Genomic DNA, 16,630 nt, shown 5'->3' on the forward strand with positions numbered 1-16,630 from the left:
ACTGGAAAAGAGAGACACCTGGGCTGGGGTAGTTACTGCACGTGATGAGGAGAACCTGGCTTCCACTGCTGCTCTCCCGGTAGCCTAACTGTGAAACTCTACACCACCTTGTATCAAATGGTGGCTGGAGCACAGCCTCCCACTTCCTCGTGAGTACACTCACTCGTTCCCTCTGGCCCAAGGAGTATCAGGTGTGCAAGAGTCCACAGGAGGGACTGACGGCATCTCCCATCTCCTCTAGAACACACCAGTGAGGCAGGGAAGGAAATCCCAAGTCCAGGGAACCAAATTAAAAATTACTGTTCTCACAGTTAAAGTGTCAATAAAGACGGAAGAGATGATGGAAGAGATGCCACTTCATCATCTCTCTTCCTTTGAAAGGAATGACCTTTTTGGAAAAAGACAGCACTGACACCCCAAAGAACAGCAGGGCTTAACCTATACTCTAGCACTGAGATTTTCCTGTAAGCTTCAGTGGCTCCCTCTTGCCGTCCCAGGCAATACCCTCAGCCACCAAAATCTCCCCTGGGTCTTTAACACAGAGCCTAGGCCCAGTAAATCAAAAGGAGACACTGTTAAATTTATCACAGCAGTGATTACATCTCCTTTGGAGATCAGATTAACTGACTCTCAGAGGAATTATTGTCATTTATTTCACTGGAGCTTCTCTTTCAACAGACAGGGCAGTGTTAGTGGAATTCCTACTCTTCTGGTGAACAGGCTTAATTTTATTTCAGGTCAACCACAGAGGTTTGAATTGCAGTAATCTATTTAAGGCAGAGCACGAATTAAACAAGGAGTATGTCTCATTGCTATGTTCTGCACCCACACACCAGCAAAGCTGGTTATCTAGACAGGACAATAAAATAAAACAGGAACAAGTTCTACTTTGATATTTATGAATACTTTGTCACTATCTGCAGTACTGTTAGTGATTTTATACCAAGCTGCATTCACTGTCACACAATATAGCAACCCAATATTCTATGCATAAAGCACCCATAACTTCCATTTGAAAAACAAAAATCAGCTCTGTAAGGGGCACTTAAGAAGCATCACCCATTACAACCCACATTTTCCTCCATCACACAGTGCAGCCACCAACTTACAGCTCTTCCCCCTTGTATCCGAGCCGAGTTGTGATTGTCTTCACGAATGCCGTTTTTGTCTGAGAGCAAGCTGTAGGAACTTTTGTTCTGGTGGATGCTCACCGGCAGGTCCTGTGCCCAGGGCACTCACAGAGGCACTAGGCGCTTGCTGGCTCCACAGCTTCCCCAAGCACCGCCACCCTCTGCCGCCATCGTACTCACTGCAACACAGCAGCGCAGAAGGCGCTACCTCGGGGAGGCAGAGGGGACCGGGAGAGGAGAAGGGAGGAAGAAGTGGTTGTTGCAGAGGTACAGGAAGGAGTCTCAAAATTAAGCAGCTGACCGAGGCCCTTCCCAAGCAACTGGAAATACCCATCCCCTCTCTGGCATTCTTTAGGGACATGCCTTGACTCTTTATCATTTAGAGAAATTACTCCAGCAGAATTTCTGCTAAATCATTAGCAAGCTGAAAAATTTCCCCAAAACAGCCAAGATGCTGAACATTTTTCATTCTAGTAACATGGAGAATAATCCATCACATACAAACAAGCAGCACTTGAATCATAAAGGTCACTGTCTTGTGTTGAAATGAATCATGCCATGCAGTACTGCTGCCTGTTTTATTTATTGCACAATAACATGATCTTAATTACTCAGTCCTAGCTAAAAGGTAGTACACCCAGTTCAGGTAGTATTTTTAGGAAAGTTATTTTCTTTTTAGGCTTTTTCTCTCCTTTGCTGGATTTGTTTTAGATATATTAGATATATAGACATATCTCTACCCCAATGTCTCAGAAAAGAGCATTCTGTAATTATTTAGATATATATTAGATATATTGACATATCTCTACCCCAATGTCTCAGAAAAGAGCGTTCTGTAAATTCTTTACACAAGAAACATTTTGGCTTAAACAAAACCATCTAAATCAGGCAAACAATCTTTGTTATTTAATATACAGATAAAATAAATGAAGTGTTTGAAACTCTGAAGTTGGGTATTAAATCCAAGAAACCTGCGAATGCACAAAGATAGAGCAATTCTATACAATTCTGCTACATTTTTTGAGAATGTTCATGTTTATTTTTTCTTCTTTTTTTTTTCCTCAGGTGTAATATGTACAGAAAAGACAATGCCATTCTACTTAACAGCTTGTTTTAAAACAGTAATTCAAGGTTTCTCCACATCAGGAAATGACTACTCCTCAAAAAAAGATCAAACCAGTTCATAATGGCAAAGTAGTGGCTCCTGGAAAACTGGATTTAAGAAATTCCTCACCATTCCAACCACAACAAACTTGTGCTCTGAATTTTTATTTTTCACACAAAAATAAATCAAAATCTCTTTAAAGGAGGGCATTGTTGAATGATTTGAGGATTAAAAATCTCAAACAGTTGCAGAAAAACCACTGAAATCTTGCAGTTGTTTATGCATATGCCCAAATAAAAGAAAATATGAAAGCATTAAGCATACAAGTGAAAAAAATAGTAATAAAACAATAAGAGGCAAAACAATTTTCTTCTCTATATACATAAATATTTTTACATGAGTAACAAGAAATGTCAAAAATACACAACTTTGAGTACAAAAGAATCATTTTAGCAATAGATTTGTACAAATGAGACTTGTGTAAGCAGCATGCTTTGACAGAATGAATTAAACTGCAACATAATTCAAAATACATTCATTTCAATCCTCCATACCAAAGATTTCTGAAAATGTAACATGAGGGAATAGTTTAGTAACAAGTATCATTTCTGGAGAAGAAAATTATAATTCCCCAGCAGAATCAAGAAAGATCAATTTCAGTTTTTAAAATCCTTGGTCTTGGTCAAGCCCACTAAAATGCCTCAGTAGCCCCAACCCTGCCAACACGTATGCCTTTTAACATTACAAATGTGAGCAAGGTTATGCTGATCTTGGCAGGATCACAAACAGCAAGACTGAGCAGTTTAGCAGTCTTCAACTTGGTCCTAGGACGTCAGCTGTAATTATCAAGGCACTGCTCTAAAGACAGTATATTAGACACAATAGCCCAAATGGTTCTGTAAACACATAATTACCCTGGGGATACTTCTATGCCACTTTGTTTCTTTTTTTGAACACCCATTTGTTCACTGTATGCTCTGATCACCTCTACAACCCGGTAAGCATGAATACTGTATCATCGTGTAAGTCACCTCTGAATTTGGGCCACACAATTTGGGCTTCTTTTCTCCAAGTACCAGCAGACACAGCTCTGAGCGGAAACCCTGTTACAGTCAGTGTAAACAAACACTAAATTATCAAGACAAATTAACTTTCTTTGATGTTTGCAATTTCTACTTCACAGTCAGTACTTATCGGAGATTATGAAATCCCCACAACATGTTTTCCCCTCTCCCTTCAAGAAAGTAATTTCACTAACTTTCCTGTATTCCTCATCTTCTTTCCTTCCTGAATTACCATGTTTTATGACACTCATTCAAACCTCTTACATTATAGCTCTGGAAGACAGCAAAAATACTTGTTCCTGACATCTTAAGACAGTGTATGCTCTCACTCTATTACATTAGCTCTAAGCACAATTTTGCTGCTTTCAGAGATAAACAGGCATGACAGCTCTGAAACAGAAAATCCATACTAACCAGGTCATAAACTTCAGCTATCAATGTAAATGTAATTGAGAAATAAAAGCTATACTGCAAAGACATGCTAAAACACACTGTTTTACAGTGGAACTCCTTTACTGCCTGTCATTTTGATCAGAAAAATCCATACCATCATCAGCGAAGTTGACAAGGAATGGAAAGCATGGACATCAATAACACCGCCACTGCCTGGGTGCCTTTACACATAACCCACAACCTCAGATAGCAGCTTTTTTAAAACAATGAAGTTACTAAATTCAAAATTGTTCTTTTTATACTCCTAAGATTTAAATATTGCCAACACTTTTACAGATAGTTGTCAATGAGAAGAACAGAGATAACTGTTAAATTAGTTCTTCACTGAAGGCCTAAATAAAATCTGGGGTGTAAATGTTTAGCTGGCCTCAGGAAGCAAGCAGTCCCTGGACATCCACACAGTACAGGGCATTTCCTTCATACACTTGGTTCGATATTTATGCAGAAATAGATAAAATTGCTATTATTTGCTCGTTGGGTACAAGGAACAATGAAGAGGTCCCCATGCTTCAGGGTACTGAAAGAGAGATGGAAGCAAGAGAAGCCCAAACCCTAGCCCTGGTCGATAAGTTTGTTGTACATTAATCCTCCCGTACTCAGTCACAGACAGCCCCAAAAAGCCCACTGCAAGGACGCACAAATTCTGCAGGCGTTCTTCCCCAGCCTCAGAGCAACTGGGGATCTCACTTCAAAGCCCAAACCTAAGTCTTAATTTTACTTACCTCACATTAAATATTTATTTAGCTGATTAAACAAAAAAAAAAAAAAAATCTGAGTCTGGATTGCTATCGTCAAGGAAAACCTTTGCCTTTCTGCCTTCCATGCAGGTACCGAGTCAGCCTGACATTAATCAGAAAGGTGGTTTGGCATTTCAGGGAGAGAAGCTGATGCCTAATAGATGAGAACAGCAGAGTAAACCCTTGAGGAAGCAGGCATTAGAGAGGAAAAGGGGCAATGAAAAAATCAATGTAAAGTAGTATCGGAGGGAAAAGGGGAATTTAACTTACATCCCCAGCAAACTCTGCTGGCCAACTGTTATTCATTATTATCAGTTTCTGGTTTCAGTCTAATACTTAAACTGGAAAACAACCAAGCTGAGGATTTTTTCCCCAGTCATTATTATGTAGACCAAGTCCTAGCCTCAACTATGGTTCATGTGCTATTTGTTTGCTGGTTTACCCTACTATTTCTAATTCTATCCCAACAAATGCCTGACAGCATGATTTCAGCAGTGTAGAGCACATCTAGCTTTATATGAGCTCCAAGCAGAAACAGCATTATACCAACACAGTGTAAATTGTAGGCCCAAAGTCACAATTTTAGACAGGTTTTCAGGCATACCATCAGGTTTGGATAGCTTGTAACAGCCTGAAGTAACAACTACAGCCACCCTTTCCCTCTGTGACAATTTTCACATGAACTCTGTTTTTCTAAATCTTGTGTTAGCCTCACCCTCTGGACATGGTATTTTCATTGCTTTCTTTCCTTTTCATTCCTCCATTTTCTCCTTCCAACTCCCCTGATAACTGAGCAGCTAATGTTACTTCTGATCAATTGTTAAAAAAACAGCAAATCTATGACTGTACGTGTAGCTATACCAACATATATTGCCCTCCTAGAGCTTACATGGGTCTTTCATTGAAATTCACCAATATAACAAATAATAATAATAATACCCCTTCAATACAGAACAAAATATTCCAATGAACAAATTCTATAGTAAATTTTGTAAAGTGCACAAAAACATTAATGAAAATATTAAAAAAAGGAAAAAGTTTTCTAGTGTCACCACGAAAACTTCTGAAATATTGTTAAAATTAAATAGAAGTAATCTAATGAGACTTTTTGGCTCTAATATATTGGCAGACAGCAGCAACATTTTTCAGAAAAATTACACCAACTAAATATACTGTATCTTAGCAGCATAAAAAGTCCCTACAATTAGATGCAATTGCAGGCCTAGTAAGCATAAACCTGACAAAATGTTACAAATGTAGTTTTCATTTAAAAGAATGGATTTCCATGGAATCCTAGAGGTAACATTTGTTATTTTGTTTACATTGTATTCTGGTAGTAAACCCAACTATAACCAATCACTTTCCCTCCTTCTATCTTTCCTCCCAAAATTGCACAGAGTACTGGAAAATTTAATCAAGTTGTAAGATATGGCCACACTGAAGAAGCCATATTAAACAAAACAAAATTCAACCTAAAGCCTAAAAACAAATAATCCCAGAAAATAACAATCATTGTCAAACAGACGCAGCTTCACACTACTGACCGATGCTCCCCACACACATAGATGGCACTGGGTCGGATGCGCCGCCTTGTATGGCCAGGTAGCTGTGGCAAAAACTTGAAGTATTTGGGCATCAAGTCCAAGCATGCATCATGAAACTTCTTAATCCTCCAGTAGTAAATCAGTGGGTTCAGTGCAGACTTGAGGTAGCAGAGCCAAAGGAGCCAAGTGCTTATCTCAAAAAAGTTGTGCTTGTAGTAGAAGTGGCTGTTGAATGTGGCAATAAGGCTGTAAGTGGTGAAGGGCGCCCAACAGACTATGAAGACAAGGAACAAAATCAAGATGGTTGTGAAGGCACGAGTTTTAAAGCTCATATCAACATTCATCTGAAAAGGTCTCTGTAAGCTCATGAGACCAAGTTTGCTGGCCTGGCTGAGGCATATGCTATCAGGGTGGCTATGGATACGAACTGCATTGTGGCGGACAGTGTTGAGTATGCCCATAAAAGAATACAGCATTACCAGGAATGGAATAAAAAAAGAAATTAGCAAGATAACTATCACGTAGGCTCGGTAACCTGGGCTTGTAGAGTAGCCAAAAACACACTGAGGTGCTCTCGAGGGTATCTGCAGATTAGGATTCCCTACTGATAATGGAAAAGCAACAACAAAGGATGCTGCCCAGGAAATCACAATAAGAATCTTTGCACGGTAAGGGTTCAGTTTATCTTGCCTCTGAACTATGATAAGAAATCGGTCAATACTAATAATAAGAAGAATGGCTACCCCCTCTATGACAAAAAGCCAGAAGAACATGGCAGAGACTCTGCAGAATATATCCCCAAAAATCCATTGAGTGGTAATGATTGTTATCAGAGCAAAAGGCATGTTCAGCACTGCCAGCAGCATGTCTGCAAAAGCCAGGCTTGCTAAGAGGATGTTAATTGCAGATCGCATAGCTGCCTTCTGGTAGACCATGAGGCAGACAACAAAGTTTCCAAGGAAAGAAACCAATAGGATAAATATCATAGCAGCAGAAAGAATGATCTGGAGTGGCAAACTCAAGCTCCTGAAAACTTCTTGCGATGGCAGGATAGCTGTAGTGTTTACCAGAAAAGTACTTCTCTCAGTGGTGAGCACGGCACCCGAACTATATCTCAATGGCTGTGTTGTGCCACTACGAAGCAAGGACTGGGGAGTGGTAAAATTCGTATAGGCATTTTCATAAACAATAAAAGTAGCATTTGAGGTCCCAGAGTGGGCCAGCGTCAGCATTGCTGAGAAAACCATTGCTTCAAGAGAAATGAAAGCAGAACCAAAGGTCTTCAAGGCATTTCATCTCGTTCAGGCAGTATCTTATTCCTGGTCATTTAACAAATCAAAATTCAACGTCTGAATGCATCAAAGTTCTTAAATTCATGTCAGTATTTCCATCTGAAAAAGAAGAAAGAAATTTAAAGAAACAAAGTAAGACTCTCTGAAACCAATGGGAACCAAACGATTGCTCTGCTCTCCTTAACGACAAAAGGATCCTTAACACATATTTACACTTTAGGTTGACACAATTTACTTAAGCACCATTCACAGCAGTCCCGTAATATTTGGTCTTTTTCTTATAGATCCTGCTCCTGTAGTCTTGCCGATACTGTACCATACTCTCAACTTCACCGAGCTTTTTTCTACTATAACGAGGACTGGAAAACTTTTGTGTTTGAAAACAAACTTTACTGATTAACAGTGAATAAATCAAATCAGTATCTTTATTTAAATCTCATAATTTTTAAACTAACTTCATGATTTTCTTTTTAAACTGCCTACAGCTGGAAACTTTAATAACATTTCTAAATAGTTTAAACAGTATCAGCGTCACCTGTCTGCCTGTTTGGTAAGCACTGAAAAGCCTACCTATCTGAGCTGTTCTACATAATACAGAATCCTTGGTTCCATGTCAGTCATCAGCAGCAGATGCCTCAGGAAAAACATGTAAAACATCCCACCTTGTTATTAATTACTAAATAACTTGTCCACAGGATTGAAGTACTTCCCAATTTGTTTCATTTAGTGACTGATTCATATCAAGGTACAGGAAACTAACTCTTCTTCAGTCACTACAACCCTTCCCCCTGCAGCAAGCTTTCCTGCTTTCAGTGGTCTAGACATGTCTTTTTTAATTCATCTTGGTATCCCACATAATTTAACCGTGTGCACCCTCTTTTTCCCTGTAAATCTAATCCTTAGACATTCTGCTGAACTCCCTCCTTCATCATTATCCTGATACAATGCCACATTTCCTTTTATAGTTTGTATGTTGTCTTGTACTATTATTATATGTATTGTATTATTAAGTGTACTGTTCTTAAGACAAATAGAACGCAAAGGAGCTGAGAGTTGTCTCCCCTTTTCAGTGCTAGCTCTTCATAGAACTCCTCCCCTCTATCTTGGACTATTAAATTAAACGCTTCCAGAGTACTCTGGCATCTGATCAAGCTGGAAACCAGAAGGATTCTATGCTCTCTTGAAAAACAGATCACCATAGCCAGAAACATAAAGTGGGATTCACCTCATTCATTCTGGATGACTGTAATAGTCACTTCAGGCTGTTTTCATGTTTTCAGTCAGAAGGGGGATACAGGCATCTTCAGAGGGCAATCTATCTCCTCCATCTCTGCACATGGTGACAAGGTTGTGCTACTAACTTGAGAAACGTAAGTTTGGTAAAACAAATCCTGCCTGCAGTATTTATGCAGGTTCTGTTTGGTATCAACATCGGGCAAAAGTGAAGGGAGGAAGGAATGCTTTTACAAATTTACACAAGGACCACATGCTTCGTGGAGGATCAAAAGTTTACTCTTCCCCGCCTTCACCAACAAATAAATGAACTGTAAGACAACAAAGTCTAACCTATGTCCCCAGTTTGGACTTCTAGTGATCCGAATGCAAACCTGCTCAGGCTGCTTGCCAAGGATTCATCAGCACTATGACCTGCTCCTCTCATTCCATAGCAAAGCTATTCCCTTCCTATCTGCAAGCTCAATATCACTAGATGATTTCCAGGGCCAGACTGCCTTCAGCATTTTTTCTAAGACAAATGATTAACTTCTCTGTCTCCTTTAATTTTCAATGGTATCATGAAGGGCTATTATTATAAACATCCTAATTTCATTGAGTCATACAAATGCCACTTTCTAGAGGTTTTCCTGCTTGAATGGGAGGGAATGTCATAATTTTCTATTTTATCCTATTATATTTCAAAGATTGTTAAACTGAGGAAGAGTATACTAAGCTACATACATTGACATTTTGCAAAAATGCCAAATTCTGTTAACTTTATTCTAGATTTTCTTTTTCTCTCCATTCTTTCCCTTTCATTTTTATTTTACAGTAACTCTTCTTGAGAAAGCCTCAATGTTAATTATAGGCTAAAGCATATATAGTAGCCAAAATTCTTGTTTCTTTGGTCTTTATAAACCTTTCCTTTACTAGTCGTCTTTAACATATTTGTTAGAATAAAATCTGTAACCAACAGCAGAAAGGTTAACATAGCTTTCCAGGACAAATAAGCAAGGATTTTAGCAATGCACATGAAAATCTCACCCAAAGTTCCACTGAGGTTTATGACTCCACAAGCCAAGAACACTGAGGAGGGAAGGAAGCTGTAGCATTTTGCAGGGACTGCAAAAGAGCATAAATTCAACAAATAATTCTGGATTTAAAATAATGGAGTACAGAAAATCAGATCCCCAGGGCAGTATCTTTTAGAGGTCTGTAAGCAATAAGCCAGCAAAGGTAACTTTTGCATTTCTGATTGTTTTTGACAAGGTCTCTCCACCAAGGCTTTAAAATAAACTGATCTGCCATTAGATAAACGTAAAGCCCTCTCACATACAATAACCAGTTTAAAATAGGAAATAAAAGAACGAGCAGTTAGTTTTGCAGTGAAAAAAGGTCACCAGAAAAAGAAAATCTATACTGGGGTTCAAGCTCTTCAACCTATAGGGGAGAAGAGGGAAATGTGAAACCACAACATTTGCTGATGACGAACATGAACTGTTTTTCAGAGCAGTTTAATAAAAACAGAGATCAACTATAAAGAGGTACAGAGGGATCTCATGACAGTGACAAGCTAACAGACTGTCAGATAAAATTCAGTGTTGCTAGAAGTAAAGCTATGCATGTATAGAAAAAAAAAAGTTATCTGCACAGTAACAGATGCTAAGCCAATGATTACCATCCAGAAGAAAAGCAGATCTTCAAGTTTTGATAGTCTGCTCTATGAAAATATCAGCCAGGTGTTCAGAATTGTTAGCAAAGAAACAAAGAAGAAAAGCAGGAGCTATCTACATACACTGTATATTTATATACACTACCTGCTACGATACACATTCATGGCACCTCTTATCTTCAGTACTATGTTCAGTTCTGCTCCACCTGATCTCCATTCAAAAGTGACTCAAAAAAGGTATCATAGAGGTCTACAGAATTATTAGTGGCACAGGGAAAGTGAATGATTGCAGTCTTTCATAATATAATAGGAAAAGCCGAAAGAATCACAAAATCCCAGAATGGTTGAGGTTGGAAGGGACTTCTAGAGGTCATCTTCTCGAACGCCACTGCTCAAGCAGGGCCACCTAGAGCTGGTTGCCCAGGACCATGTCTAGATGGCTTTCGAGCATCTCCAAGGATAGAGACTCCACAACCTCTCTGGGCAATCTGTGCCAGTGTTTGGTAACATGGGGAAAAAAGTATTTCCTGATGTTCAGGGGGAACCTCCTGTGTTTCAGTTTGTGCCCATTGCCTCTAGTCCTGTCACTTGGCACCACTGAAAAGAGGCTGTCCTCTGTCCTCTTTGCACTATCCCTACAGATACTTATATATATTGATAAGATCCCCCTGAGCCTTCTCTGCTCCAGGCTGACCAGTCCCAGCTCTCTCAGCCTTTCCTCACAGAAGAGAAGCTCCAGTCTCTTCATCACCTTTGTAGCCCTTCACTAGACTGTCTCCAGTATGTCCATTTCTCTCTTGAACTGAGGAGCCCAGAACTGGAAATGATTGTTTGACAATTAATTGTGAAAATACTTGCTACGAGATGCTGTGGATGCCATAGAGCTTCTGTGGATTTAGAAGGCAATGTAGGACATATTTCACATGATCTTTATACAGATGTCCATGTCAAGAAGAGGTGAATCACCCTCATGAAACACCTATCTCCCTCTGCTGACTGCAAAGGGTACACGGCCATCTGATTTGAATACAGACATTTTGAGCACACACATGCAGTTACTTTACTAACTTTAAATATATACAAGAGAATTTGCTCACTTATGTTAAGTTTACAGCTCTTTAAACATATTTATGCCACACAACTTCATTCTCTGAATTATGAGGTTCAGCAGAGCCTTAGATGATAACATGTATCATAAAAGCTCTAAAGAGAAAAAAAACACACCTGCAAATGTTCCAAGGTAAAGAATCAAAAGTTTTAGAAAATACTGCATTACCACAAATTGTCTTTCTAAACAGAAGGAATCAGACAAGGGGAGTAGGAGCAAAAGTGTTCTGCACCCTTAATTTAGTCAAAAAGATTGTGCTACACCGCATTTCTCAAGCCAGTAGCATCCACTATATAGCAAAGGACAAAGGACTCATAGGTGTCAGTAGACTATTCCTAACAAACCCAGAAAAAGTGACTAAGAAAAATAGTCTCATGTATGCTCTCTGATATCTCAGCTCTCTAAGCAAACAGCTACCTCCTATTTTGTGCTTTCTCCCCTAAGTGTGAAGCTTGTATGCTTTTCTGTAAGACAAGTGTTAAGAGGAGGAGAATGACCTCGTGTAAGTTGCTGCCTGGACTTAGCCAAGAGCTTAAAGCGGGAAGCGAGCATCAGCCATTTGGCTGTTTCATAAATCATCAGCCATATCTTCTTTTCAAGAAGGACAAAAGAGTGAGCGGTGATCAGCTGTTGCATAGAAGACACCTAACCTAGTAAGAGGACTGCAGGCCTTGGAACCAGGTAGAAAGAAACTCAAGTGGTTGCTTCCTGATTGATGGTTTCCAGGCAGCACCCTTCTCTGTACTCTGTTCATCACTCTGAGGTATGAAATCTCTCCATGCACGGCATACTGAATTCGCATGCTCAAATGTGTTTTGGAGTTACATTTATCTAACCTGCAGGCAAGTTAGTTACGCTCTTTCTTGGCTATTACCCTTTGTAAAAGTGATTGGCATTTCAGCCAACAAATTCAAGAGGATCCCTTCTGTAGCAGTCATATATAAATTTTTCCTTCTGGTTTTTTTTTTTGCTACTTAAAAGGCTTCTACCATAAGCATCCACATGGTTATTAAACATGTGCCTCCATCCCTCTTCCTACCCTTCCAACTTCCCCAAAATTATGTAAAGATAGAAATTTAAGCTGAAAGAAAGGGACCAATAAGATAACTCCACAGCAATTTCATTTCAGTCCTCACTCGCTCTTTGAGAAAGACAGATCCTGAAATTTCAAAGCCAGAGTCATTGCTGAATGGTAATCACATAGCTTGTAAAAGATGACTGTGCTTTGGCAGTTTAAATAGGTAAGCTTATTGATGGTCAAAGTACTCATGCAAGAGGCAAATACCTTTTTGTCACAGGATTCTCACTTTTGGAACATGTACTCTCACTGATTCTTTTCAGATGCAAAAAAGCTTCACACAATCACTTTTTTCCATTTCAGTGCTGAAAATTACTGGGTATGCACATTTTCTCTCAAGCAAGGTTCTCACTCATATGCAACTTTCTTTTTATGGAACATAATAGACACAATTATTTCAATGAAGCACACACTTAAAGCTAAATACCACACAAATTTCATTCATCAAATATAATTATTGCTAGAACTATGGTGTCTGTTTTTAACAGCTTTTGAAACTAAAAGGTTTCTGTTCAAAATTTGGATAGCATGCTCAACCAGAAATAAAAGATTGTATCTTCTATGCAAAGCCAAAATCAGTCAAAACCAGTAACTCCAACTTAGACAAAACAGGGAACATAACAGTACCATAGTAACAGTTATGTTTAACGCAGATCAGAACATGCTATGAACAGCTGCCCATGATTTATTAAATTTAATCTGCTAAAAGTAAGTATATTTTCAGTACTGCCCAGCACGAAGATTTGGTCCAGCACACAGAAATCATTCTTCTTCAGAAACCTGAAGCTAACAATGCCTGGTACAGTGATCCTATTGGGGATGTCTTAAGTGGTCACAAATGGGAAGCTTCTGCATGCTTTATAGCTACTATCAATGGTTTTATTTTAAAGGTAAACTGTGGCAAAAACAATTTTTGCAACATAAAAACCATTAAAAAGCAAAATATTCTTAGGGGAAAATGGATAAAATCAACAACAAACACTAAGGCCATGGGCTTATTTTGTTTTCAAAAAAATCTATGTGTTGACAGAAAATACTCAAGTATGTGCTCTCTGACACCCCATTATTGTACAAAGAATGCTAGGACATATTCCCCTCTCAAAACGAATCGAGAATTGTTTCCTATGCCATTAAGGAGAGGCAGGAATGTATTGCAATGGAATCCCTTCTGCTAAAGCCAGTGCTCTGAATGAGTCAGAGCACAAATCAACAGGGACAATGTTCTTACTCACCTAACTGTTCCTTCTAAAAGGAACTAGCAGTTTTCAGTTTTAATACCTATTTACATATCCTAAATTGAAACTAATCAACTACGCTGCATGAGTAGATGACCCATAAAACTATTCACAAGAGGCATTAGTTTAATTTAGGAAATTTTCCTTTTTCCCCGCTCTATAAACACTACTGCAGCAATTTTCATAGGAAAGTATTGTGGGAAACAGCCACCTCTTCTTTGGGTCATTAAGTACAACTAATTGCCCTCTTGAGGATATTTCTTTCTGTCCTTAATTCAGAGAACCATTAACTGTCAAGAAATGTCAGCCATGGGAATCATTATTACTATTCTAAACCACAAATATGCAAAATGTAAAGAATAATTCTATTTTCTTAGCTCTTGGGAAAAATCATGTTCTCAATTTGTAGATCATGTGAAAGGACTTACGCAGTTCTAGGTTCACTTCTAGTACTGTCACAATATTCCCCGACTTTTAACTTTCCCACTAGTTCAATGGTCATATTAACCACACTCATGTTGAAGAGCTAACTAAATACTGTAGTACCTACAAGAACAGTAAACATTGAAAATATTATTGAAAACATACTCTTTTAATTCATAGTCTCTGCCTAGCTGTTAACATACAGCGAACAAGTTGGAAGCTTCCTAAATTTTAAGCGGACCTTTGGATTATACATGCAAGCACTCATGTCAGTGCTTCAAAATAAAGAAATAAAATAAAAAAAAAAAAGCATACCAATCCAGACAGGCTCCCATGAAGAGCAGGAATCATAAGTCATCTTGTGCCCTACTGTTCAGAAAAGTATTCCCTTTCCAAATAACCTGTCAAAAAAAAAAAAAGTTGGTGACATATTTACACACAAGCCAGGGCAAGATCAGAATAGTGAAAGTTTTTCCCATAATAAAACTTTATTTTTATTGGGAGAGGTAGAATACGCTGTGTCTCCTGACAAAAGGCAGACCACATGCCCCTCTCTTGCAGAAGGTATAGACCTTAGGCAAGGCTAAGGCATCTAAGTTTCATCAAGCCAAAGAGATCCTCAGCTACCTCACCTGTGAAGCATAAGAATCTCACCACTTAATACTAACATTTGCCAGGACTGGAGGAACATATTGTTTTAGATCTCATTCAGATACATTTTTTTAATTTGTAGACAAGCACACAGCAGTTAGCTGCCATAAGTTTTATTGGATCTATTAAAATACATGCTTAGCCTTAAACATCAGAATCCTGATCTTGAGATCCCTAAAGCGTCTCAGAAAAAATCCACCGGGTGCTATTGAACATCATAAAGAAGCTGAACACATTTTCCCTAAATGGTAAAGATATCAGCATTATAGTATTGGAAAAACAAAGGGCAAGAAAACAGGTCTAGAAAGGAAGAATAAACCATGAAAGTTTCAATGGAGGACCTCAGCACTTCCTTTACATGCTCTCATACCAATCAATCATCAGCATAATGCTATTATGCCTCAAGTAGTTAAAATTATTTCTGTAAACTGGGCCTAACATAGCTAAAAAGCTGCATATTCCATCGTGACATATCTGTTGTTAACTGGGAACATCATTTTTCAGTGTAGCTTTTCCATATACTCTCAGAAGGAAGCCAGAAAATTTCAGTGAGCTTTGAAAGCTGAGTTTACGTCACATTAAAAGATCCCAGTGACCTGATTTATATGTAAATGTTGTTTATATATATTAAAATCAAAAGAACAAAGACATTGGACACAGACACTTTCACATGCTGGTTTTAAGAAAGCTAAACAAGTTTTAATTTCTGCCAGAAGAAGCTTTTGGAACATCTGCAAGTTACCTCCACACTGGAGCAAAAGATGTCAGGATCCTTCAGGAACAGTTTCTAAATAAATGCTGTACACAGCAGTTGGAGGACAAACCAGCCAATGAGTTTACAATGACCTCCTACAAGGGAAGCAGTAAGAATAAACTGTACTTGAAGACCACTCAATCTCCTAGTTCCTCCAATCATTCGAGTGCTGAGTTTCTGTATCTGCAACCAACTTAACACGGATTTCAAACACCCAAAATATAAGGCCTGATTTGCCAGACTGGCGACTGCTGAGAAATCTGCTTTCTGCAGAACAAACCCATTATTTAGCCACAATGGCAGTCAGTGTCTGAAAGATTTTCCTGACAATCAATTAATACAAATTATTTCCCATTAGCAGAAAAATTTGATCTTTACATTTATTCCACAGAACAAGGTGGGAAGGAAAAATACAAGTCTCAGATTTAGTTATGTATAAAAGAGATAAAACATAGCCATTAGATTATTATAGACTTTCACCACTTGGTTTGTTCCCTCTTTAGTAAGATAAGTATTACAAACCATTAATCTTCTCTCTTAGGCTTTCTGAAGTGTCAAAGAAGCGAATAGGTTTGCCACCAGGCAGAATACTCTGCCAGGAACTTGGACGGATTAAATACAGTGACAACCTGTCAGATCTTCCCACCAGACAAGCATATTCTCTGACATAAGAACCATTTCTTCTCTCTACTTATGTGTTTATAGAAAGTATTTCCAACCTTTAAAACCAATTTAGAAAAGCATCCAGAACATCACCATAAACTAGAAAGTTCTTCCACTTCAAGCCTCCAAGAAGGGAAAAAATAAAAGCACTTTTTCAAAATTAATTCGGAAAATTTTATTAAATTTGAGTACCTTGAAGAGCTTGCTCTTAACTGGGTGAGATTGCTTTGGGTAGTCTTCTGTTGGCAATCGGGGGTTAACACCTTTTCCAAACAACATTCCTTTTTTCCCCCCATTATAAGTGATTAGTCAGGCTTTTTTGTAAGAACAGAGGGGAAAAGCTCTGTAACCCTTCACGATCCTGCAGTGAAATTTGAATGCAAGGATTCCTGTACCTGCAAAGAGCTCTACTTGTAGAATTACAACCATGACGATACCAGCATTTAGAGCTGGCAGAGCTACTGAAAGGGTAGTCCTGACCTCTTCCTCATTCACTCACTCACTCC

General features: G+C 38.6%; 1 protein-coding gene across 1 annotated transcript; it reads right to left on the bottom strand.

Annotated features, from left to right (window-relative positions):
* Window positions 1–1,915: 1,915 nt before the first annotated feature.
* On the bottom strand, window positions 1,916–7,280 carry GPR63 (G protein-coupled receptor 63). Its single transcript, XM_075145517.1, has one exon. It carries the CDS (start codon window positions 7,278–7,280, stop codon window positions 6,021–6,023), a length of 1,260 nt encoding a protein of 419 aa, XP_075001618.1. The 3' UTR covers window positions 1,916–6,020.
* Between the last annotated feature and the right edge of the window lie 9,350 nt (window positions 7,281–16,630).

This window comes from Calonectris borealis, chromosome 3 (assembly GCF_964195595.1).
Source record: "Calonectris borealis chromosome 3, bCalBor7.hap1.2, whole genome shotgun sequence".
Classification (NCBI taxonomy): domain Eukaryota; kingdom Metazoa; phylum Chordata; class Aves; order Procellariiformes; family Procellariidae; genus Calonectris; species Calonectris borealis.